The sequence below is a fragment of the Quercus robur genome, chromosome 3 (assembly GCF_932294415.1).
Source record: "Quercus robur chromosome 3, dhQueRobu3.1, whole genome shotgun sequence".
Classification (NCBI taxonomy): Eukaryota; Viridiplantae; Streptophyta; class Magnoliopsida; order Fagales; family Fagaceae; genus Quercus; species Quercus robur.
In genome coordinates, this window is record NC_065536.1 from 17,245,323 (window position 1) to 17,270,181 (window position 24,859).

The window sequence follows — 24,859 nt, forward strand, 5'->3', positions numbered from 1 at the left end:
GCTGTGCTAGAGCTCATTGGCTCAAAAGTTTCATTATATGGACAAGACATGTGGCAAAGTCCTTGTGTAATCAAACATTACTTGAAGAAAAATATAAATAGGGAAAAACTAACTCCAATATGAGCACCACTGAACTAGGAAACAAATCCAAAGAAATACCCCAATTTAACTGTTTTAAGTCATAATGAGGTTGTTTATCAAAGTCAAAATGAGGTTAACATCTGCATAGACTTTGGTGAAAATATATATAGGACGTGTAATGGAACTTGTATAAATATGTAGCTGCTTACACAAACAAAATTTAGGGAGAGGCTGGTAGGGTGGTTTGGGGTTCAATTCTTCTAAAACAGAAGAGGCAAAGTTGAATATGTATGACCAATCTACAAAGATATCCCAGATGAGGATTTTTTAATACCAACCTTCCCCGGAGTAATCAAACCCTTTTCTTCAGCATCTTTAATCATACTATATGCAATCCTGCATATCAAAACGTACATCCAAAATGGATGTCTCAACTAGAGATTCTTGAACAAATCCTATTGTAGCTAGAACACTAATATAAAAAGAAAAAATATAATCAATACAAAAAATAACAAATTATATGCCTGTCTTTGACACTAGAGCAGGGTTCCATCATCTCAAGCTTGGCAGCAATACGGGCTACACAGCCATCTACAATGTGGTTGAGATATACCATTGGGGTATTGCCTATCAACTGCACAAGCCAAAAAATACCATTAGCAAAATTCAATTTGAGAAAAAAAGCCACATGAAAAGAATTTAATTCAAGTATAAAGGAATACTTCAGTAACATCTTTCTTGATTGCACACCTGTCCTCCATGTTGTTTTTTCACTAAAAAAAATAGAAAAAAAACTGCAAGGAAATTGTGAAAGAGTGAGAGAGCTTTGAAGATGTAAAGTTGCAATCTTATATAATTACAAGAAATGGTTCATTGCACATGCCAACAAAAATAATATACTCACAGCAAGATATCAACGCCAAACTTACAAATTACATAAAGCTCCACATCCAGAGAGTACAAAATTAAAAAGCAACAAATGCTAAGAAAGCATGAAAAAGGTGTCTGGCAAAAAAATGTCAGTGGTCCATATAAAACACCCCAATAAAGCATACTTTCCAAATGAACACCAAATACTAATACAGTAATACCTTCTCTTTAAAGTTAAGAGCCTATTTAAATAAACATGGGCCCAAAACAGAGGAATCACTAAGAAATTTCAAGGACTCAGAATTTTTTCTTAGAACACTCAAGTACCAGTGCAGACTCTTGAAAAAGAATCACCAGAACCTCAAAATCAATGTGACTTAGTATCACAAGCCAGTGAACTTAAATATCTACAGCCATTCAACATAAATAGAGCACATGCAGTAATGGCTTAGAAATTTTTTTTTTCCTGTCTGTAATAGCTGAGAAATGTCCAAGTACCCAATTTTGGAATGTGTCTAATTCTGCAGAATTTTGAAAAAGAGATTGCAAAAACCCAAAATTTAAAAAGCATCAATATAAAAACAAACCATTTAAAAAAAAAAAAAAAAGAACAGCAAGATTCCACATTACCCAATTGAGGAAACAGTCCAATAATTCATAACTTTTTTTTTTTTTTTTGGAGAAGACAATAATTCATTACTTGGAGGAAAAGACCAAAAATTAAAAAACAACAACAACCTCTACCGAATTAAACATATAAGTCATTATGAACTCCCAAAAAATTAAACAGAGCAACAGTCATAAAATTTCTTAGTACCCAAAGATGGAAACACTCTGTTAAGAAGGAATCTCTAACTACCCAAATAATTAACAATCAAACAAAAAGTCAAAAACCACAAGTGCTACAATTAAAACAAGAGAAGAAGAGAGCAAATCATCTTGAACTTTTATCATGGAGAAGAGAACCTTATCTCTAAATAATTGTAGATACACACTGATGGACTATATATTTGGCCTATTGGGTATGCATGTTTTGCTAGCTTAACTATTTCATATTTGTGTGATTCTCTTTTTATTGTTATTGATGTTGGCTGAGCCTGTCAGGGCAGTGAAGGTTTTATAGGGAAGTGCAATGGAACTCTCAGACTCATTCACGCAACTCACCCACTACAATATTGACATAGACTTCTGGATCCTTGTCTTGTCTCCTTGTACTTTCGAAGAAGCTTTTCTTTTGAATTTTGTTTTTATGTACATCATATGATGCGCTATGTGGAGATACCAAAGATTTGACCATTCAAGACACCATAGTTCTACTAAAAAATAATAAATAAATAAAAACAAAACAACCTGCAAAAAAATAGTCATCATAAGTATTTTATAAAATTATATTTAGGTAAAAATACAATATTGACCTTTTAATTTTCACTTTTTCTTCATTTTAGTCTTCTAATTTTTAATTTTGTCAATTTAGTCTTCTAACTTTTAATTTTTGTCAATGTAAGGTTCTGTTACATTTTTGTTAGTGGCTGCCGTTAGAGCCACTGAAATGACGCCATTTTGCATATTATTTTTTTATTTTTAATTAGGAATTAAAAGCAAAAAAAATCTTTAAAAAAAAAAAAAAACATTAAGGGGAACTCGGTGTAACTCATTCCTTGCTCCGATTCCAATCGCTTTTTCACGCTCTCCTTCGCCATCATAGTCCCAACCCTAGCGTACTTCCCCACATCTTTCAAAAAATCCAACAGCTTGACCTCCTTCCACCAATCGTAGTTGTTGAGGATGACGGAGTTCTCGGAGAGGATTCTGGCGATGGTGGACTGAATGCCGAGGGTGTTGCGGCGGAGAGAGTCGAGGTCGGGACGCTCAAGGGACTTGCCGGTGGGGTCGCAGACGCGAGCGGTGGCTCCGTCGATGAGGGCGACGGGCTGGTGGCCGAAGCGGTGGAACCAGGAGAGGACGATGAGGCCGAGGAGGTTGCCGAGGTGGGGAGATTGAGCGGTGGGGTTGAAACCGCAGTAAACTTTGAGAGCTGAGGAGAAGAGGAGGAAACGGCGGTGACGGTGGCGGTGGCGGTGACGGTGGCGGTGGCGGTGTCGTGGAGGTCAGGGCTGGTTAGGGATTCGATGAGACCGCGTTGCTGGAGGATTTCGATGACGTTGTTGTTGTTGTTGTTGTTTAGGCGAGGAGGAGAGGATTGGGATTGTGTAGAGGAGTGGTAGCAGCAATAGGTGTAGGATTCTGAATCGGTGATGCGTTAGGGGAACGAAATGTTTTTTTTTTTTTTTTTTTTTTTTTTTTTTTTCATATTTTTTTTAATTTTCTTTTAATTCCGAAATAAAAAAATATTAAAAATAAAAATAAAATACAAAACGCGTTTAAGTGGATATAACAGCAGCCACTAACAGAAATGTAACGGAGCCTTACATTGATAAAAATTGAAAATTAAGGACTGAATTGACAAAACTGAAAGTTAGAGGATTGAAATGAAAAAAAAGTGGTTTAAGTCTTTTTTTTTTTTTTTTTAATACTATAGTTATATTATAGTCTATAGTTACTATAATTAGATAGAATAACTTTTTTAAAAATTTTGAGCTTCAATTGGGGACAATATAAATAATATAGGGCAAAAATTGGGTCCAAAACACGAGAATGCACTAGACCCAAGTCGATTCTTGTAATATAAGTTATAAATCGTTTTCTTCGTGATAGTGAAATTTTAATTGCTTGTTAGGCCGGTTCAATATAATTGAAACCTAATACAATAGTTATAAGTGTTTTTTTTTAATAAACAAAAAAGTGGGGTTTTTAAGTATACCAATTGTGGGGCCAAAGAATTCGTGGCCCAGGCCCACTCTATATTAGGGCCCAAGGCCTAAGCCGAGGAGAACTATTGCCGAGGACGCATAATGAAGGCCCGAAAAAGGCACAAGGATATGGCCGAGGACGATCTTATGCTCAGCACCTCACAAAACGCCCGAAGAAAATGACAAACTCAGTACAGGGGCAGGACAAGGGAGAAAGCTGCCAACATCGTAATACAGAATCCTGCATCTGACAGGCCCATACTCCAAACCATGCTATTTAACTTTTCCAACCGCCCCCAACCACTCTAGGTATGGATTGACAGGACAGGTCTACACCCCAGAAAGTAAAACTTACACGTGGACACTAAAAGGGGAAATGAACACTAGTATAAAAGGGAAAGAAAGCGAAGGAGAAAAAACCCCGGGGAAGGAGGATAAAAATCCTTCAAAAAGGGAGAAGGGGAAGGATACTAGGCTCCTCGGACGAAATCCGAGGACCTAAATCCTACAACTCATACCAATGGAATACTTAGCCAGTTAAGCCAAATCCAACCATGTAAAAGCTCCCATAAAAGTCACGATTAAACCTCTGACCTCTGACCAAAGTCCTGCCTTTCAAGCCTACTCTCTACAAATCATATTATTAGGGCCCTTTACTTACGAGTCCAATGTCATTCTTGGGTCGTTAAATAATCGTGTCCTTACACCAATTAAATAATATTTTTTTTTTTCTAAAAAATCAATAAATTATATATATAAAACATTTATAAAAAAATCATTTTTATAATTTTTTGAAATACAAAGTTACATCTAACATTTTGTTATTAGGAATTTGCTAACATCTTATTTTCAATTTATAAAATGACCAATTCACTTAATCTTCTTGTACTATAATCAAATATCAGTAGAATTATCAATTTCAATTTTGAAAAATCTTTTTATGCAAAAATAGTTATTTCAAGTATTGTAAATAAAATTTTGTAAACGTGAAATTGGAAAAAAAAATATAGTTTTTAAATATAATCAAGAATTGCAATATTACATGTTTGAACATTGTTATTGTGAGGCCCAATAATTTATGGGCCAGGCCCACTTACTCATGGGGAGTCCAAAGGCCCAAGCCACAGAAGGCTATGGTCCAAGCTCAATAATATAAAGCACAAAATGGCCCGGAGATGCAGCCGAGGACAGTTCAGTCCTCGGCAGACCCAAAGTTCCACCGAGAAGAGGGGCAAAAACGGTATAGGAACAAACTTGAAAGAAAATCTAAAATATCTAGGGAAAGCTACCCTTATTACCCTTATTACCCTTCCCATAGGATACTCTGCACCGAACAGAGCCGCATTCTTCGGCTTTTTCAACCACCCCCAACGACTTTGAGTTTGGACTGACGGGACAAGTATCAGTCTTGGAAAGGTCGACCCTACACGTGGACGAAGGACAGCGAACGCAGGCTAGTATAAAAGAAAAGTAAGTAATCTGGATGAAGGGGCTGGGAAAAATGGCCAAAAAATCAGGGCCTCCCTTCCCACCTCCAGGAGAAAGACTCCAGGGGTGAAAACACCTTAACCATGTATGAACGCCACAAAAAACCCACCATCGGGTAACCAAGGCCTAGCCTTTCAAACCCACGCTCTACAAATGATATTGTATGGGCCTTTTCACATGCGAACCCAACACTGTTGTGGTTCGTTGCGAATTGTGTCCCTACAATTGGCGCCGTCTGTGGGGAGGGCTTGTGTGTTGGCATAGACAGTGGGTCGAGAGAGTTCCTTTGCCATTTCTAACTGTTGATTATAGAGTTCTTGTGTAAAGTTCCGCTAGGGGCTATGGTTCTTGACTAGGGGCTACGTTTGCTAGTGTTGATCACTTAGATGGCTCTAGGGGCTTGGCCGAGGATCTAATTCCTCTAAAGCCAAGCTCCCATGCCAAAAACTAGGTTTTAGACAGAACCAAGGCATTGCATGGTCTTCGGACTCAAGCCTATGGGGAAACCAACTACTTGGATGACAAAACTAGGTTTTGGACAGAACCAAGGCATTGCATGGTCCTCGGACTCAAGCCTATGGGGAAACCAACTACTTGGATGACAAAACCAGGTTTTGGACAGAACTAAGGCATTGCATGGTCCTCGGATTCAAGCCTGTGGGGAAACCAACTACTTGGATGACAGAACCAGGTTTTGGACAGAACCAAGGCATTGCATGGTCCTCGGACTCAAGCCTATGGGGAAACCAACTACTTGGATGACAAAACTAGGTTTTGGACAGAACCAAGGCATTGCATGGTCCTCGGACTCAAGCCTGTGGGGAAACCAACTACTTGGATGACAAAACCAGGTTTTGGACAGAACCAAGACAGCATTGCATGGTCCTCGGACTCAAGCCTGTGGGGAAACCAACTACTTGGATGACAAAACCAGGTTTTGGACAGAACCAAGGCATTGCATGGTCCTTGGACTCAAGCCTGTGGGGAAACCAACTACTTGGATGACAGAACCAGGTTTTGGACAGAACCAAGGCATTGCATGGTCCTCGGACTCAAGCCTGTGGGGAAACCAACTACTTGGATGACAAAATCAGGTTTTGGACAGAACCAAGGCATTGCATGGTCCTCAGACTCAAGCCTGTGGGGAAACCAACTACTTGGATGACAAAACTAGGTTTTGGACAGAACCAAGGCATTGCATGGTCCTCGGACTCAAGCCTGTGGGGAAACCAACTACTTGGATGACAAAACCAGGTTTTGGACAGAACCAAGGCATTGCATGGTCCTCGGACTCAAGCCTGTGGGGAAACCAACTACTTGGATGACAAAACTAGGTTTTGGACAGAACCAAGGCATTGCATGGTCCTCGGACTCAAGCCTGTGGGGAAACCAACTACTTGGATGGGGAAAGTCCTCGGCTCGAATACTGTAAAAGGTTAAGGCCAATAAGAGTGTTAAGAAGATGGCGAAACGCCCCACTATTCAGTAGCCTAAGGGGGGTGTTCATTTTGCTGGTGATATGTCTTCGGATGGTTACTTCCTACACCGCATCAAGCATTTAGTTCTCATCTCGGCTAGTTTTGGGGTAAGTATCGTTCTTCACAGGTCGGCATTGTTGTGCCAAACAACTCTATTAAAGTTATGGTGACATCTTTTTCTTAGCAAGTATTTTGGCCCTAGTTGTCATTAATTCAAATGCTATATTATTGTGCCGAACAACACTTGCAAATTCGTAAAAACGCCATTCTCTTTGATAAGGGGTTAAGGCCCCAAGTATTGTACTCTAAGGTCGGCGGTATTGTGCCCGGCCGATTCAGTAAGCTCATCATAATGTCCTTTCTTTTCCTGCCAAATGGGGGTTTCAGCCCTAAGTATCATTTGTTCGATTCAGTATTATTGAGCAGGATCATTTTTACAAACATAGAGCAAGATCTTTTTATTAACTGGAACTTCGGTCCTAGACTTCGGTCACGGTTTAAAAATAAAAAGAATTTACAAGATTGTATGTCTATGCATTGCATTATCATTTCGGAAACATAGAGATAGAACATGCGAAGTAAAATGATAACAATTTTTATTAATATAAAGATGTATTACAACGTATAAAGTGGGGCTTAAACAAGCCTATACAAAAGGTGAACTGCCGAAACAATAAAAAACAAAAAAAACATCAGCAATACAGATAAGTAAACAGTCAGGTGTCTTTTAAACTCGTCTCCGAAGTCCCTCCAAACACTGCCTCAGTATCGCCCATATTGAGAGAAGGATCTTCTTTAGGAAAAGATGGAGGAGATGAATGAGGAAGATGGAGGAGATGAATGAAAAGAAGGAGGAGAAGAAGAGGGAAGAGATGAAAAGAAAGAAAAATGAGCAAAAGAGGGAGAAGGAAAAGCACTAGGATGGATCTGGTGGTGGAAAGAAGAAGAAAGAGAGGAAAAAGGAGGCACCAGTGAACGAAGAGAGGAAGAAGCAGGGGCACTTAGTCCCTGCCCCAGTCCTGACTCCTAATACACTGGTGCCATGTTAGATATGCTCATGAGAGAGCGAGTGGTACTGATAACGGGTGCCCTCGGCTCAGTCACGCCGAAAGTGTGACGTGACGAGTCCCTGCTTCGGATTTTGGCTGAAAGGAAGGTGAGACAAATCTTGAGTCTCCGCCATCCTTGCCCTGACTGAGCCATTTCGAGCTTTATTAGAACATGGTGTTTTTGGGAGGGGAATGGCTCCTTCATTGCTTATTACTATGATGAACGTATTACAGGTTAAGGTATAACCAGAGGGTAAAAGTAAACTCTGGGAGGAATTTAAGGGTTTCAGATTTCGGGGGGATTAAAGGGATTCATGTATGGGAGAAACAACTCTTATCTTTTCTTTTTATATGAGGGACGAAGAGGAGGGTACTTAATATGTTCAGATCTCCAAGGAAATCTGCAAACAAGAATATGCCCGTTCCGCTCCCCCACACCATCAGTAACCATTAAATCTGAGAGGTCTCGTGAAGGGAAACTATTAAAGACACGCTTCGGATAACCAAACGGCATGAGCGTATCGTGAATAAATTAAGAGGAACATCTCGTAGACCGGTACATTTCCTGGGCAGGTAGAGAATCGCCAATGTCAGTGAAAGGTTGAATTAAATGAGCCATAATAAAGGCTCGGTATTACCAAAACCCCCCTCTCCAACCAGGAGGTCGGACAGCAGGGTTTTGAGGGGCTATTGTGAGGCCCAATAATTTATGGGCCAGGCCCACTTACTCATGGGGAGTCCAAAGGCCCAAGCCACAGAAGGCTATGGCCCAAGCTCAATAATATAAAGCACAAAATGGCCCAGAGATGCAGCCGAGGACAGTTCAGTCCTCGGCAGACCCAAAGTTCCACCGAGAAGAGGGGCAAAAACGGTATAGGAACAAACTTGAAAGAAAATCTAAAATATCTAGGGAAAGCTGCCCTTATTACCCTTCCCATAGGATACTCTGCACCGAACAGAGCCGCATTCTTCGGCTTTTTCAACCACCCCCAACGACTTTGGGTTTGGACTGACGGGACAAGTATCAGTCTTGGAAAGGTCGACCCTACACGTGGACGAAGGACAGCGAACGCAGGCAAGTATAAAAGAAAAGTAAGTAATCTGGATGAAGGGGTTGGGAAAAATGGCCAAAAAATCAGGGCCTCCCTTCCCAACTCCAGGAGAAAGACTCTAGGGGTGAAAACACCTTAACCATGTATGAACGCCACAAAAAACCCACCGCCGGGTAACCAAGGCCTAGCCTTTCAAACCCACGCTCTACAAATGATATTGTCTGGGCCTTTTCACGTGCGAACCCAACACTGTTGTGGTTCGTTGCGAATCGTGTCTCTACAGTTATGATTGTTTTCTTTATTATCTTTTTATCGTATTATGCCATTATTTTTTTGTTTAACTCTTTTTAATGAATATTTTTAAAGATCATTTGTAAGGTTTCATCTATATACTTTATTATATTTTAAATTGCTAGTAACAAATTTATCACGATATCCTACTTGAGATTCAACCTCTCTCTCTCTCTCTCTCTCTCTCTCTCTCTCTCTCTCTCTCTCTCTCTCTCTCTCTCTCTCTCTCTCTCTCTCTAGCTTTTCACATTCGAAGTGATATTTTTATATTAGGAAATTATAATTAAAAAGTATTTAAAATAAGATAAACACTATCAAAAATGTAAAATTATAATATGAATTATATATCAAAGGCATTATTGCAACTTTACTTGACAATAGAATCACCGGATAGCCTTAACACAACTTCATAAATTAATACTTACCAAACCAAGATTAATTTTATGTAGAAAATCAAATATCATGGTTCAAGAGTAAAATTTAATAAAGGAGACGGAGATTTATTATTATTTTTTAGAATGAGTTTTAATTTATGGATAGTTGAAATCTAATTTTTAGATTTGATTTTGAGAGAGAGAGAGAGAGAGAGAGAGAGAGAGAGAGAGAGATTTTGTGTGAAAAACTAAATTACAAAAACTGAAATCTCAAGTTGTTATGAGAAAGATAATCGATAATAATTCGGCACATTGGCAATTAATTATTATTTTTATTTTTTTTGTAAAATTTTTTAAGATTTCAATTGGGTTGAATTTTATTGATTTAAAAGTTTGGGAGTCTTTTTGGAGGTAAGGGAAAGAGTGCACAATCTATATATGTTTTTTTCTTTTTAGTGAAAGTAATTATTGACCCACAATTTTAATACATTTTTCTAATAGAAGTCCTAGACAATGAACTAAGTAACCTAAGGCTAATGCCAGCCTTGGCCACTTGCTCCTGTGAATGGTATGCCACATAATTTTAATTACAACCCCAAGTTTAATATACCCAATACCCATCGCTGTTAATTTGCCAATTGTCATGTTCATGAAGTTTAAATCTTTTTTTTTTTTTGGTCAATGATGAAGTTCAAATCATCCTTCAATAAATGATTCATTATTACTTATAATATCTTTTCCTAAGATTGCATGTATGAAGAGTCAAATTTATCTTTCATCAGAAGATCTCTTCCAAGATTGCATGAAATCTCTCTCCTTCTCAAAAAAAGAAAAAAAAAAAAAAAAGAGGATTGCATGAAATCTTGGACTAAAGGGCATGATTTAAATCGTCTGTCAATATATGATCATATGTTACATTACAATGTCTTTTCCTAAGATTTGCAACTTGCAAGTATGAAGAATCAAATTTTGTTTCATCAGAAAATCTCTTCCAAGATTGCAAGAAATATTGGGTCAATCTTGTTGTAATTTTTTTTTTTTTTTTAATTCAGCAAAAAGAAAAGGAAAAAAAGTTTTATCATAAATGATTTATGCAATTAAAAAAAAGTCCTTAAAAAAAAAACGTTCGGTTTCATTTTGCTAGACCACCAATTATAACAAATATTTGGACTTCAAAAAATAACGTAATTTTTGTCACAACTCGCCACGTTGCGAGTTATAAGTGGTGGATATGTAGACCTACATGAACAACCAAATAGGCCTAAGCTTATACTTGCCGGGAGTTTGCAATTTCTCACCATTTAACTTCCCTCAATATTTTTTTTCTCAAAAAAAAAAAAAAAATTCCCTCAATATTGTTAAGGTTATAGTTGAGATTTAAAATAGAACTTTGGTGACACAGACAAGAATAGATAGATCCCCAATAATAATAAAAAGGACAAATACATTATCATTATTTATATTTGGTTCTCTTAAAACTTTGGTAACGAAGGCAAGAATAGTTAGATCCTTAGACTGCTTGCAATAAACTAGACCTTGGTCACGAATAACCTTTCAAACTTGTTTAAGTCTTGAACAACCTCTCAAACATGTCTTGGACCGCCCTAAATTCTCTAAGCTAAAAGACCAACAATTTAGAGTTGGTAAAAGTAGATGCAAAACTAGGAAAAAACTAAGTGAATATGCTAAAGAGTGGTGGTAATTAACTAATTATACAATGCGTATGGGGATACAACTAAAATCGTGTGTTCAAAACATGATTTCACTTATAATTGTGAAATCATGTTTTAAAACAAGATTTCAACTGAAGTGCATGTAAATGATAACATGTAACTCAGTGTGTGCAACGTTCATTAAAAAAAAAAAAACCTTAGCATGTGCAACAATAATTGTGTTTCCAAAATATGATTTTAGTTATGATTGTGAAATTATGTTTGAAAACAATAATTCAAGTGTAGTATATACCGTAATGTGTAACTCAACATGTGTAACAATAATTAGTGTCTGCTAAATAATGAGATTTTAAATGGATGGAAATTTCAATCCTATCAATTTAATGATGATGACAATTGGCAATAGTGGTTGTGTCAATAGCTGCAAGCCAAGGGAAGGCAACAATAACAATGATGGTGGTGGTGGGCTGGTGGCAATAGAGGTGATATCAACAGGTTTTGGTGCTAACAATAGTGGTGTCAACATTGGTAAAGATTAAAACATTGGTGTTGAAGGCAATGGCAGTGACAAAAACACCTATAAAACAATGTGATTGTTAGCTTCTTATCAGTCTTCATTTTAAGGTGTAAACTTCTGATTCAATGAGATCTTTCAGTCTTCATAAACTATCAAATACGAGCATTTAAAATCATATATAGATAAATTACTCCATGGTAAATTCAACATAACATCAGATCAAGCAATCAATATCCACTAAATTGAGGTTAGACTTATAATAGCATTGGTAGTGCTCAATTTATATTTTAAAAAAAAAATAGATGTTCATCGATTGCAAAAGTTTCACTTTCACTGCGGATATATATTATTGGGCCTCCTAGCTTTTAGCAAAACAATATACTCTATAAAGGTAATAATGGTGGAAATTGGGAATTTTCAAGTAAAAAAAGAAAAGGAGAGAGAAATTTAAAAAAAGAGACAAAAAGGACTTTCATAGTCTTTTTTTTTTTTTTGAGCTGGACTTTCATGGTCTTGAATGGCTGGCAATGGCATTATAGTGTCTGTGTTGGGTTTGCGTTTTTCAATGACCACAAGTCACACATCGAAATAAACAAGGAAGAGGAGAGGTTAAGTAAAGCATGCGACACGTAACAACACACTTACCTGGACGGGGTCAATGGGTGATCCATATATAAGGTCCATGTCCTAGGATGGTAGCCTCCATTGCACACGAAGGAGGGGTGCCTGCCTAAGGTCTTCCCTAGTGGAAGAGCCTACGTCATTATTTGTTGCACTGGGGGTTGCGCAAGCGTTGCCCCTGCTAAACTAAATCATTAATTTTTTTCTTTTCTTTTTAGTATTTGTTTATTTAAAGTGATTTTGCACTATGAAAATTCCTCAATATTGTTATATGTACTTTTTTTTCTTCAAATCTCTAATTCCGTTCTTAGACATGCCAGTTATCTCAAAATACTGAAAATTTATGGAAATTTAAATTTTTTTGAAGTCCCATGATCAGTAAGTTAAATCCATTCTTGGCATTTTTACTTGGGTCTTTTGGGTTCGTGATATCTTCAATTTCTACATTTGGTTTTTAGCTTTCTGTTTATGTTTTACTCATTGGGTTTATTATTGTTTGAGTTTTAATTTTTCAAGTTTTGTGTGTAGGTTTCAAGCATTTCAAGTCTCTCTTTAATGGATTATCAAAAAAAGAAAAGAAAAGAGTCTCTCTTTAATGAATGATTTCTTCAACTATGTAAATATTTCTCTTGGTTGCTAGTGTTGCAGTGAATAAGTAGTGAAATTAAGTAGTGAATAAGTGGTGTTGCAGTGAAGTTAAATAATACCCTATTTGTTAATAAGGACGAAGTTAGGATCTTATGTTAAGGTGCCAAAGTATGAAAAAAAAAGAAAAAAAGAAAAAAAAGCACGGTTTAAGAATGAGAATATCTATATAATTCAATACTAAATTAACATACTTGTAGCATTATTACATTATTTAAGAAGTGTGTGTAAAGAAATTTTGTCAATATAAGAAGCCAAATCCCGAATGATCTTTAACAACTCAGGGCCGTTTGGTTATAGAGTTTAAAAATTGTTGTTTAAAAATATGTGAAAATTGTGGTTTAAAAAGTATTGTTGAAAAACGTGTTTTATTGTTTATAAAACAAAAAAAAATGTGTTTGGTATCATAGTTTAAATAACATGTTTCAGTGTTCGAAAAATATAAATATGTGTTTGGTATGTGTGTGTGTTTTTTTTTTTTTTTGAAAAACTGGTACGTGTGTGTTTAATTTAAAAAAAGGCTGACATCTATCCTATACAAAATAAATTTTTTTATTTGATGAGGGCAGATGGTTTGATGAGAGGAAAAGAACTGCCACAGATATGTTACATCAAGTGGTCCCCACAGTGTTTGAAGGTATTTACGATTTTGCCACTTCCTATCAAAAAAATGTTGTTTGTTGTTTGAAAAGAGGCCACGGGTGATTTCAAAAAACATCATTTAAAAACTATATTTTCAACAACAATTTTCAAGCAACACTGAACACAGATATGTTACCAAACACATGTTTTTATTTTTGAACACTAGTGTTCAGTGTTTAAACACTGAACACTGTGTTTTGAAAATACAAACCAAACGGCCTCTCATGGATTTATAGTGGGTACAACTCTAAATTAAGCAAGGATAACAACTGCAAATTAAAGCATTCCACCAATAGGGAGTGAAGATTGAAGACCCCAAATCTTGATGCGTTATACTTCAAAAAGACTAATCACAATTGAAGCATCCTCGATAGGGCTTATTTTGTGGGATATAGAGTCTTTGAGCCCACATGGGGTTACTGAGCTGATTCTAATATCATATGTAACATACTAAAGAAAAACGCTAGTCACATCTGCACTATACAGTCACAATCGAAGCGTCTTGTAGGAGTTAATAAAATCCAATTCAACTTAGTATATGTCCAATGTAAGACTCATCACACATCCACACACAATCAATCAAATTGAGGCATCACAGGCCTAATTTCTCTAAATAATCCATAATTAAAAGAAATGAAAAAAATGCACGTTAGCACTTAATTAGCAGTAACTTTTGATAGAAGCTTCATGGCCAATTTTGTTGTTGTTGCAATTTATAATAATTGATAAACAACTACTTATTTCCAAGTTCCCATCCCATCTGATCCATTTGCCAACTTGAAGCGGCTGCTCTACGGGGTTCTTATCTCTTTTTATTTAATTCAATTATTTACTTCAGTTTCCTCACTTTTCTTTTTTATTTTCCCTTCTCTATATTTTTTTTCTAAAGAAAATTTTCTATGCATCATTGTAATTGACAGCTCTTTTTTTGTTTTTGTTTTTTTTTTTTTTTTGGAGAATGGATAGCTCTGCTGTCTGCTCTCTCTTCTTCAGTTCATTGTATTTAAAATATAGGTACACCGTGTACAATATGTTGATAAAATTAATCGTGCACAACAGATGAATTTGTAGAGCTGGCTAGTTGTATTTATTTTCATTTTCAAATCACATAATTTTTCTTTACTTTTCAAAACACAAAAACCAACTATTAAATAAAATAAAATAAAAACTATTTTAGATGGTTAGAAATGGAAAAGGTTTCACTCTCTAGAGAAATCTTCTGAACTCCTTAGATTCCTTTTTATTGAATGTGAATTTTAAAAATTTAACTGTTAGGTTGCATGTTTTTATCATATCCACTATGCTTGCAAAAATTTAAGAAGACCAAAGATAAATAGATATGTTATCAATCAAATGTTTAAATTTTAAGTTTTTGTGGTATAAAATAATGCATAAAAAATAAGTTTATTGATTGAATAGTAAATAACACCCGATTTGAATGAAATTTGACATGTGCGTTAAGAACATAAATAAAATATGCAATCCAATGATTAGATTTTCAAAATTCACACACAATAAAAAGATATAAGATGAGTTTGAAAAATTTCTCTCTAAACTAGTTTGGAAGAGAAACATTTTTCCAATAGAAATACTTACATACTAAATAAAAAATAATATGTCCCTAAAAATTGCAATAATAATAAATTTATGTTCCCAAAAAAATGCAAAAAATAATCATTTTGATTGTGTGTTTGGAGAAATAGCAAAAAGTTATTTGAAATAAAGGCAAGGATGCCAATGTCATTATTTTTATTCGGTTTAGAACCTATATTAGGCTTTTATCCTATTTTAGGGATACCATTGTAAATGCCCTATTTTTCTAACACAGTTCAAGAATAATATTTTAATTTTATCACAAAAAATATTTAGACTAACAAAATACATTGAATTAAAATCCTAATAAAATCTCAAAATACAAAATATATTAGGGCCTGATTGGTTGGAGGATTTTTGTTTTTGTTTTCAAAACAGTATAAAAACAATTTTCAAAAAATTGAACTTGAAAGTAGTTTTTAGATAATAATTTTTATATTTTACGTATTTGGCTCCCACTTTTAAGAATAAATAGTGGATGTCCTGCGCAATGCGCGTGTTCGTTATTAGTTATTTTATAATACTCATATGTGTTATAATGTTTGGAAAATTAATTTTGATTATGTATTATACGTCACTAAAATAATGAATGAAAAAAAAAATTGTAACACAATATATTTATAAGTAACCATAATTAATTAGACTCTAAAAATGCCACTATATGCCCTTTTTTGTTTGATCAGGTCTACATGTGTGGGGCCCAATAATTTGTGGCCCTGGCCCATTTATTCATTAGGGCCCAAGGCTCGAGCCGAGGAAGGTTATGGCCCAGAATCAGGTAATATAAGTACAAGATAGTCTTGGGACACGGCCGAGGATGATTCAGTCCTCGGCATGTCCGAGATCTCATTGGAAGGAAGGGCAAAAACGGTATAGGAACAGTTTGAAAATAAAAATCTAAATCTAAAATATCTGGGTCAAAAGAGAAGGATACGCTGGAAAGCATAACGACCAGGGAAAGCTGCCCTTACTGCCATTCAATACTCTGCGCCTGACAGAGCCATACTTTCCAACTTTTACAACCACCCACAACCATTTTGGATATGGGCTGATGGGACAAGTATCAGTCTTGGAAAAGTCGATCTTACACGTGGACAAAGGATAAGGAACACATGCTAGTATAAAAGGAAAAGTAAGCAATCCAGAGCAGAAGCTGGGAAAAATGGCCAAAAACCAGAGCCTCCCAGCCTGCCTCCAGGAGAAAGACTCCTAGGGGGAAAACGACTGAACCATGTAAGAACACCACGAAAAACCCACCGTCTGGTGACTGGGGCCTAGCCTTTCAAACCCACGCTCTATAAATGATATTGTTTGAGCCTTTTTACGTGCGAACCCAACACTATTACGGGTCGTTACAAATCGTGTCCTTACAACATGTATATTTAGTTCTTACATTTGGCCATTTCCAATATAAAATTTTTTATTATTTCATTTTTTTTAGAAGTATTTAAAAAAAAAAAAAAAAAACACGTGAACTTTTGAAGGCTAAACATCTAAGATTTAAGGTTTATAATTTCTAATTCGCAAAACTAAATATACATGCCAAGAGATTAAAAATAAAACAATAATTGAACAGAGAAATATAAACTTATACCATTTCATATCTTACGTTTAATTTTACTTACATTTGAATACCTTAATCACTTACAAAGATTAAACACTTTCCAAACATATAAATAAACACAAAAAACACGTACTTTTAGAAACCCCATATGTTGTTAAAGCATTGTATCAAGTTTTGATAGCGCTGTTAAAAAGTTTAGATCATATACACCTAAAACCAAAGCCAATTTCATTCTCTTTTTTACATTAATTTCTCACTCTTTGTCTCTCTATCTCTCCAGTGCTATTTTTCTTTTGGCCTTTCGATATTTTGTGAAACTGGAATATATAAAAGAACATGAAAACTAACATTGAATGGAGAAAACCTTTCATTTTTTTAAATTAATGAAATTAAAAGTGGAAGAGTTCAAGAACTTGGAAAAGGGAGTAGAACCAAATCTTTTAATTTTTTTTGCATTTATAAGAAGATGGGAGGTGAAAGGCTAAATAAAAAAGTACTCATACAAAGCATCACATGGCATAACCTCGTGCACTTTCACATGAGGTCTTTGCTTTTATATATATATTAATATTAATTGATTGATTTTCAAAATGCTAAAAACAAAAATAATTGTTTGGGAGACTATTTCTATTTTTGAGATTTTTAAAAAAATATTTACAAAAAATAACATGTAGAATTTATAGATTACTTATCAATATATATATATATATATATATAAAAGAACAGACTTTATACGAGAAAATATGAGATTCTGCCAAGTCGCGCCTTTTATGGTTAGCTCTTTTGTTTAAGCCATCTAGCCTTTTTTTTGGTTTACAAGTTATTACACCTCATCTGTTATTACTCCTCACCCTCTCTCTTCAATTGACTATGAAAAGTGAAGTTTGGATCCACTGAAGTTGTGTATCACGTTTACGTTTCAACTTTTTTTTTTTTTTTTTTTTTGTTGGCACGCGTTTCAGGAGTAAAATGCTACTGTTCATCATTGTTATGAACAGTAATAGTAACTTTTGACTCAGAACCGTGTATTTATGCACTGTTTATGGACCACAAACTTCACTTTTTAACAACTTTTTCATTAAAAATTGATCCCACGGTACTATACATACATTTAAAACTTATTTTATTAAAGTGTTTTCAATTTTCAGTTTCAATTTCAACCAATTAAGTTCTAACCAAACAGTGCCTTAGTCTTACAAAACCCAAACGTATACTTAATTACACAAACTCATTTCGTTTTACCTCTTGCTATTTTGAGTTCTGACCCTTCTTATTTCCATTTCAATCTCCTCTATTTCCCATACATTTGGTCAGACAACCAAAAAATCAATCTTCCCTAAACTAAACTATGTGGTTGAATCTCAATCTCAAGGGATTGCGTGAATGGCTTCAAAGGGCCTCAAATCCAGTCCAAAGATGTTTTCCATGCTTCGCATCGATTTCATCAGGTCACTAAATCTTTCTCTCTCTCTCTCTCTCTGTTTCTCTAAAACTAAATTGTTTTGCTCTTTCTCTTTCTCATTCTCCTTTTTTAGAAAAAAATAAAAACAGATTATTAGCTTCTTTGAGAATCTCAGGGACTCCGCACGGGATGCTTTTTTAGCGCACGAAGTTTTTTTGAATTCTCATTTTGTTTCCATAGAAATTAGCATCTCAGAGATTTTTTCTGCAAATTTTCAAAATTAAATGAGTTTGAATTTTGGGTTTCTATGTGGTCTTTTAAAGTTTGGAATGATTCCAGGAATATATGACCGACCTAGAAGATCAGCCTCAAGCCAAACGGTCGACCTGTCAAGGTAATAAGAGAACCTACGTTTGGGTTTTTTAATTTATAAATTTTTTATGGTGTAGTTAAATTTATTTAAAAAAAATATCTTTTGGGTTTTTTATTTAAAAATTTATTATGGTGTAGTTAAATTCTTTATAAAAAAATCAATAAGAAACTTTTTTTGAAACAAAGAAACACAATTCTGTTATTCTATTAATCTGTTAATCCATATCTAGATTTCTATAAATACAAATGGATCCCATAGATCTAGGATTGAAACCAAATAAATAATCTGCTAATGTCATATAAAATTTGAGGAACAAATGCTTAAGTGTCAAGAAGAAAGTAAAGGCTCAAGTTGATTTTTTTTGGGGCAGGTAGAGTTGTCCAAGGCTGTAGGTAATTAGCAGTGATCTTGAGTCCCTTGACATTAGTTAGGTAAAATCTGTAGGGACATAACTAGAAATCTAAGGTAGTGTGTTTAATACAACATGTGCAGAGGCATATGTGTTCATGACTTTTGCTGGATGTTAAAAGAAGCTACAAGATTTTTTGTGTAGATACAAGTAGCTTTCCCATCCAGCGCTTAACATTTGGAAAGTCCAAAATTAACTTTGTTATACATGATGGATATATTCCAGTCCATGTCCTGAAATTAGTGCTTATAATGATATACCCATTTACTAATACAAATAGATCAACCACCAAACATTATGCCTATACTTCTCTCTAATTGCAGATGGCAGTTAATCAGGGTAAATTTATAACTGGTGGTTCAGCCAAATCCCACAAATCAAATGAATGAGTTATGATACTTCTGAGCTTTTGAAAGTGGCTTTCCTGGATAGAAAACCTTTATGGATCTAACATACATAGTAATTTCCAGACCAAGAACGACCAATTCCTAGAGTTGCAGAGCTCTATAATCACTATGAATGGTAATAGAGTAAGAACTAATACTACACACCATAACTGCCACATACACACACACACACAAAAAACCCCAAGTGTCAAGCTTCTATCATGTATGGCTACAGTAGGTGAGGTTAAGTAGTGTATTAACTGTTGGTCATTATTTTGCAAGAAGTGTAACCCAACAGTTGGCTCCTTTAAGTAAAGAAATTTCACCTCTTGGCCGAATTTCTGGAGCCCTTTGACATAAGAAAAAAACAAATTCCTTTTGTTTTATGCCTTTTATCTATTTTTAACTGCCTCTTCTCTTCCTTTCTCAAAATTTTCGTCTGGCAAGCTCTTATATAACTAAAACAAAAATTTATCAATCTTTGAACTTTTTTTTTTTTAATTTTATAATTTGATATTACCTTGGTTGTATAATGGTCCCCAAAGACTTGTAGAAATTTCCATTAATCACATTTTTTGCACTTATCTCACTTCAGTCAGTTGCGCATCAAATGTTTCTCAAGATGGAAGGTTGGCATGCCTATCCACTGAAGGTTATCAAGGTTAGTTTTTTATCCTCTTAAGTTTTGTCAAGCAGCCTAAAAAATTTAGAATTATTAGCATTATAGTTCTAGACTATGAATCAGTTCCACTTAGAAGTTGCAACTGAGCATATAACATTCTTTGAATATGTTTGAAAAAATTACTACCAAATTTTGTCACTTGCGTTATTTTTCTTGACTATATGAAATTTTTTATGAATTTATTAGTCCTCCAACATGAATCACGATTGCAATAAAGTTAATTTATGAATGAAAATTCATAGTCTCCTTTTTAAAAATTTTCTTTCATGCCTTAACTATGGTGTTTGATTACTAAAAGGGCAATGCTTCAATATTTGATTACTACAAAGGCAATGCTTCAATAACTGATGATGTATTTGCAACACTTGGATTGAAAATTCATGGTGGCAAAAATGTCCATTATGTGTGGGACATTTTTATGGTATTAGTTCTTGGCAGGTATTCAATCAATTCTAGAGAAATACATAATGAGAGTTCCAAGTAGAAGACTTGATCTTGGTGCCAAAGAATATGTTGCTTATTGCGTTTGGCCATAGATAATGTATATTAGAAGCTTCAAGGATGATGAAAACTCATTATAAATGAATCATTACATTTCTATTAATAAGTTGAACAATGATGAGATATCACCCTTTCATTCTCTTTATAAAGATGATTGTGGTTAAGCAAAAATATCTTCCTACTAAACTCTATTCCATAGTGATACAATGATTGGGAAATTATGCGTTGGGCATAATTTGGTGGTTTACATACAAGACTTTACTACTCTTAGGGGCACTATTGGGTATATTTGTTAAAACATCAATACCATGTAGCTCCTTGACAATTAGTATCTTTGTTGTAGCTAGCTAATAAGATTCAAGAATTACTTTGAGGAATGTACTTCATAATGATTTGGAAATTTAGGGGTGTTTTTTTGCCCCATGTTGATGAAATATTTAGTTTTGGTATCTATTTCTCAAACCATTTATTGCTAGATAGGAGTTAGGTTTCTTCTAGAGAAAAAAAAAAAAAAAAAAAAAAAAAAAAAAAAAAAGAAGAAGAAGAAGAAGATAGGATTTAGTTTAATACTCATAAACTAATCGAATTATATGCTCGCTCTCTTTCAAAGGATGTGAAATTAATAGTTGTGCATGTAACTTAACAAAAATAATTAAATAATTGTGAATTCACCTACGCAACACATGCATATCATTAATTATGTTATTCTTAGTAATTTCTGTTTCTTTTTTATTTTCCTCTTTTTTAATATATAAGATAAGTGAACCTAATTATGTAAATATTTTACCACAGGTCATAAAAATTAGTTAGGAATTATTTGAAAATGAAATTATAAAGTATCCGCGCATTGCGCGGGACATCATCTAGTATATATAATGATAAGGGAATAGAACTCATCATGGTTTTTTTTTTTTTTTTTTTTTAATGATAAGTTTCAAATTTGAAGTGTGAGAATTCTTTTTGTGATAACAATAAACTCCTTAATTTAAAAGATAAAAGAGTTTGGAAAAATATGTGGGGTCCAATGTTTTCAATTTATTTACAACTATATTAGTAAAAACATTTTTTGTATCCTGAAAACACCTCTTAGTTGTTTTTAAAATCCTGTTTTAAATCAAGAAAATAGGAAACAATTTTTTTTTTAAAAAAAAAACTGTATTTAGAAAATATTAGCCAAACAATAAATTCAAGTGTGAGACCCACCATTTTATGGATTGCAGAACAAAAAAACTATATTTAAATACTCTTACCAAACATCCCCTTAACACTTTGTAACAATTAAATTATGAATAAGATTTAAAAATGTGTATATTTTTAAACTATTAATAGTATGAGTTGGGTATGGATTGACAATTTTAGCAACTCAAATTTGAATAGGATAGGGTGGGATCCTTAAATAGAAAATTAGTGGTCAAGAACAATATAGTTAAATTCCATTTCAGAGATTGCATTCTAGCTCATGGAACTAGAGCTAGCAAAATAGGGGCACACATGAGTTGGGTTGGGTTGAGTTGGAAGATGTTTTCAATCTAATTAGATATTGTTAGGTTGATAAATTCTCAAGTAAAAAGTAAAAACCAACCTAATACACCCCACGTGTTGGCTTGGGTCAATGGATTAGACACAAATGTTTCATGCCTTGTAGAACCTAACCTAACCCAATTCACATGGATTAAGTACAAACGATCCCATAATTAAAAATATATAAACACAATATATAAAAATAAGTCTTAGAAAGAGCAAAGAATGTAAAGGACAACTAGATAATTAACTTTGAATAAATATGCATCCAAAATAACAATAATGGAAAGGATTAGATAATAAATCATAGAGTAATTATTGTTATAAAAATAGGGTCATGTTAACGGATGTCCTTACTTAGGGCAATTGTTAATAACCATATCAAGAAAGTTTTTAAAATCACTTTTATGAGAAATATAAAAAGTTGTCAGAAAAATTAATTGCTTTATTATTTTCTCATAAAATATTTCTAAAAATAGTTTATAAACCAATGCCCTTAGGGCATTGTTAACATTTCCCATAAAATAATGTTACTTGAAAGTTTTTCCACTTAAAATGTATATACTTGCATTAATATTTTGAAAAGTATTACACTTGGTGATATTTGCTGGGAATACAATTTACAAATGATGATGCACGAGATTGTCAGTAAGTTGAATTGTCCAAACTCGCAGTCGTTAGAAAACCTGAAGAGTTAGAAAATCTTAAGAGTGAAAATACTTTCAAAGTGCAGTGGTGTAGTGTCGGCCAAAGACACTCCTAAGATTAAGTTATAAACTCACAATGATCTCAATGAACTCAAATTTTTTTGAGAATTGTGTTTTCACGTACCTTGAGACTGGTATCTTGGTGTTTATATAGGGGTCTGAAGTAACCACTTTTGTTGAATTGTAGGGATTAGCATAGTGGAGACATGGGCTAACGGCACTGATATTATTGGGTTTAGTATTCCCATACTTGGCAGTTGTGAAAATGTAAGAGGGTCTTGCGCAGTGGTTTCTACACTTGAGCATAGTAGGATGATTAGCTTCAAGTAGATGTCTTTACTCTTCCATCTTTAGAGATGACAGAATAGTGGTGAAGTTGGACTACTCAATTAGATGGTTTTAGGTGAAGTGGAGCAAACGAACGAGTACTTAACCAATTCATATGAGTTAAGCTCATTAGACAAGTCGAGCTTGTGGTTTTTGTTCTCTAAAGCTGACTGGTAAAGTTGGCTGATGAAAATATTCCCCATTAATTAGCATGTAGGTGACGAATGGGCATATATGTGATGAATGAGCTTGTAGGTGACGGGTGCACATGTAGGTAATGAGTACTTTGTAGAAATATTCCTTATCAACAAATGAGAGAGTTATCCCAAGAGTAGAAGGGGTATTAAAGGTAGAAGGGTTGGAGTCTTTTATAGATTCTCCCTGCTTGTGCCACAAAACTGCTTCTTTAAAGCTCTTCTATGGGGACAATTGGACTCTTGGAGTCTTGCTATCACGAAAATGATTATCACATGAACACTTGGAGTGCTTGTGGGCAGTACTTGGAGTCTCGCTTTCATGAAAATGACTTCTCCAGTTCACGTGGTGACATGGAAATGCAAATATGGGAAAGGATTCTTCGCATTACATGCACACTAGGGATTTTTTGCGTAGGAAATACACATACTTACATGGGAAAAAATTCTTCTTCACATTTTGGAATAGTATAGGACTATAGGAGAACTTTTTTTTTGAAAGGTATTCTCTTGAAGTTCAAATTATGTACGGATATATCTCATATGGATTTCCAAGAATTTTGGAAGATTGGTTTTGGTTTTTCATTTGTATCCGAATTACTTAATCTTGACAAAGCATCCATTAACATTGGTTTATCTTTCTTTTTCATTTTTCATAATAAATTTGATAGATATAATGAAGGAGAGGAGATTTAAACATTGAATGTTGCTATTAAAAACACTAGGATATACTAGTTGAACTATAAACCTCTTAGCAAAATTGGTTTATCATTGGTATAACACAAAGTTGAAGGCTGGATGTGGAATTGTAAAAACTTTCTGACAGAAAGCACCTCAACAATGAGGTAAGTATACGAAGGACTTGTTCTGGCAGACTAAAAAATTCCTCCAGAATTGTTAGTTATCACCAAGGTGGAAAGTGATTGATATTTGATCACCCAAAATATTGTTTTGATAAAACCAAAATCCTAAATTGGTTGACAACAATGTTATGCCTCACTGCCTCAATGTGTTACATTACAACAATCCATCTTTCATACCACATCACTAATTTATGTCAGAGTAGGGGTCAACTTGGTGTATAAATAAGACGTGAGCTTCACATGCCAGCATACTTACCTGGACGGGGTCAATGGGTGATCAAGAAGGCCCATGGCCTAGGCTAGTGACCTCCATTGCACTTAGGAGGGGTGCTTACCTAAGGTCTACCGAAGTGGTGGAGCCTATGTCATAGTTTGTGGTAGAGGGGGCCTGCGTTCGCACGGCCCCTGTCAATACTATATTCTAAATTGGTTTCTTCTTCATACGCAATAAAGAATAAGAGTAGATCTTTCTCAAGGAAGAGTAGATTTAACTACTCACACTAAAATGTGGAATTTTTATGTGTCATGTATTTTTATGGAGAAACTTGAACATTGAAACTATTTTTTTATCCTATAAGAGCATTCACAATAGACACGTTGCAATAGTGGATCTATTTTAGCTTTCAACACAATAAAATAATATATCTACTATAATAAAATAATCTATCTCACTACAATAAAATAAAATATTCACTACATACAACCATCACAGCCACACACACAACCATAACCACAACTACCACCAC

General features: G+C 34.6%; 2 protein-coding genes and 2 non-coding genes across 19 annotated transcripts in view; 3 read left to right on the forward strand and 1 right to left on the reverse strand.

The window, feature by feature from the left end:
• LOC126717298 (cysteine synthase-like) overlaps positions 1–24,859 on the reverse strand; it is a 34,195-nt gene that overhangs the window by 4,489 nt on the left and 4,847 nt on the right. For 2 of the 8 annotated variants that reach the window (XM_050418828.1, XM_050418831.1), the window contains exons 2-4: positions 804–875; positions 606–715; positions 420–477 (exon numbers count right to left, since the gene is read on the reverse strand). In XM_050418828.1, coding sequence (XP_050274785.1) covers positions 420–477; positions 606–715; positions 804–842 — 207 coding nt within the window. In that variant the 5' untranslated portion in view covers positions 843–875. The other 6 variants (XM_050418832.1, XM_050418835.1, XM_050418830.1 and 3 more) reach the window with 5 other exon arrangements.
• LOC126720140 (U1 spliceosomal RNA) lies at positions 12,321–12,485 on the forward strand. The gene has a single exon (XR_007653295.1). It is a non-coding gene; the product is annotated as a U1 spliceosomal RNA (small nuclear RNA).
• LOC126717301 (uncharacterized) overlaps positions 17,941–24,859 on the forward strand; it is a 32,764-nt gene continuing 25,845 nt past the window's right edge. For 2 of the 9 annotated variants that reach the window (XM_050418845.1, XM_050418843.1), the window contains exons 1-3: positions 17,941–18,196; positions 18,490–18,544; positions 19,918–19,979. In XM_050418845.1, coding sequence (XP_050274802.1) covers positions 18,097–18,196; positions 18,490–18,544; positions 19,918–19,979 — 217 coding nt within the window. In that variant the 5' untranslated portion in view covers positions 17,941–18,096. Of the gene's footprint in view, positions 18,197–18,489; positions 18,545–19,913; positions 21,638–22,916; positions 24,675–24,859 lie in introns of those variants that run through there. The other 7 variants (XR_007652514.1, XR_007652513.1, XR_007652515.1 and 4 more) reach the window with 7 other exon arrangements.
• Positions 24,362–24,521, forward strand: LOC126720131 (U1 spliceosomal RNA). Its single transcript, XR_007653285.1, has one exon. It is a non-coding gene; the product is annotated as a U1 spliceosomal RNA (small nuclear RNA).